This window comes from Phytophthora parasitica, assembly GCF_000247585.1.
Source record: "Phytophthora parasitica INRA-310 unplaced genomic scaffold supercont2.79, whole genome shotgun sequence".
NCBI lineage: Eukaryota > Oomycota > Peronosporomycetes > Peronosporales > Peronosporaceae > Phytophthora > Phytophthora nicotianae.
The window spans coordinates 174,571-175,494 of NW_008649065.1; the positions used below are offsets into that span (position 1 = coordinate 174,571).

Here is a 924-nt window from a genome sequence, read left to right on the forward strand (position 1 = left end):
CTGCAATCCGCAGTGGATAAACAGAAGGAAAACGCTGACAAACGTGGACGTAAGAATCTGAGTACATTTCACACGGGCGACCGTGTGTTATTGTCGACCGAAGGTATCCGTTCATCGGCTGTTGCTGTTCTTGGTGCAAACAAGCTGGCTCCACGATTCATCGGTCCCTTCAAGATCACCAAGGTTCTTGGCGACGCGTATACGCTTGATATTCCATCTTCATTACGACTACACCCGACGTTCTACGTTGGACGACTCAAGCGCTATCATCCTGCGGAGATTCCAGATCCTGAGCGGCGAGCTACGTCGGCGGAGCATGCGTCGAACGGCCCTCACGTCGAGCCTGGCGCGCCATCGATCCATCGGACCCAGGCGCCCGCTGTGGCAGGCGAGGTATTCCCCGATGTCCACCACGAAAGTGGTCCTCCAGCTCCCGCACCCGATGCAGCAACTCCCGGTTGGACTGACGAATTTGCTCCACAGTCCGTTCCGCCCGCCAAACAACGTTTTCAGCCCGCTCAGCACCAACCTGAGCGTCCAGCGCCCGATTCACAGCAAGGTCGACGTCTTCCAAGGCAGCCCGCTCCGCTCCAGCCCAGTATCGACGCGACGGCCCTCCGCCGGTAATTGACTCGGCGGGTGAAACCCGGCGGATCGTGGAGCGTATCGTGAATCATGAAGACCTGCCGCTCACGCTCGAAATCGTACCCGTTCCACCCCCAATCGCGCGATTCCGGTCGCGCGTAAGTATCTTGTGCGTTGGCTTGCGCTCCCTCCTGAAGATGATACGTGGGAGCCACGTGCCACCCTTCTTCAAGATGTCCCCGACGTGGTTCGTGAGTATGAAGCAACGCTCGCGATGGCGAGCGAGGGCAAGACTGTGAGTTCCATAGAGTTGGTGCTTGGGCGTGATAACACCGGCGA

The 924-nt window shown here is 58.4% G+C and overlaps 1 protein-coding gene across 1 annotated transcript in view; it reads left to right on the forward strand.

The window, feature by feature from the left end:
* Window positions 1-627, forward strand: part of PPTG_18062 (hypothetical protein) — a gene marked incomplete at both ends in the record, with an annotated part of 5,344 nt that extends 4,717 nt beyond the window's left edge. The window contains one exon of the mRNA XM_008916131.1: window positions 14-627. Within this exon, the coding sequence (XP_008914379.1) occupies window positions 14-627 (614 nt within the window). The remainder of the gene's footprint in view (window positions 1-13) is intronic.
* Between the last annotated feature and the right edge of the window lie 297 nt (window positions 628-924).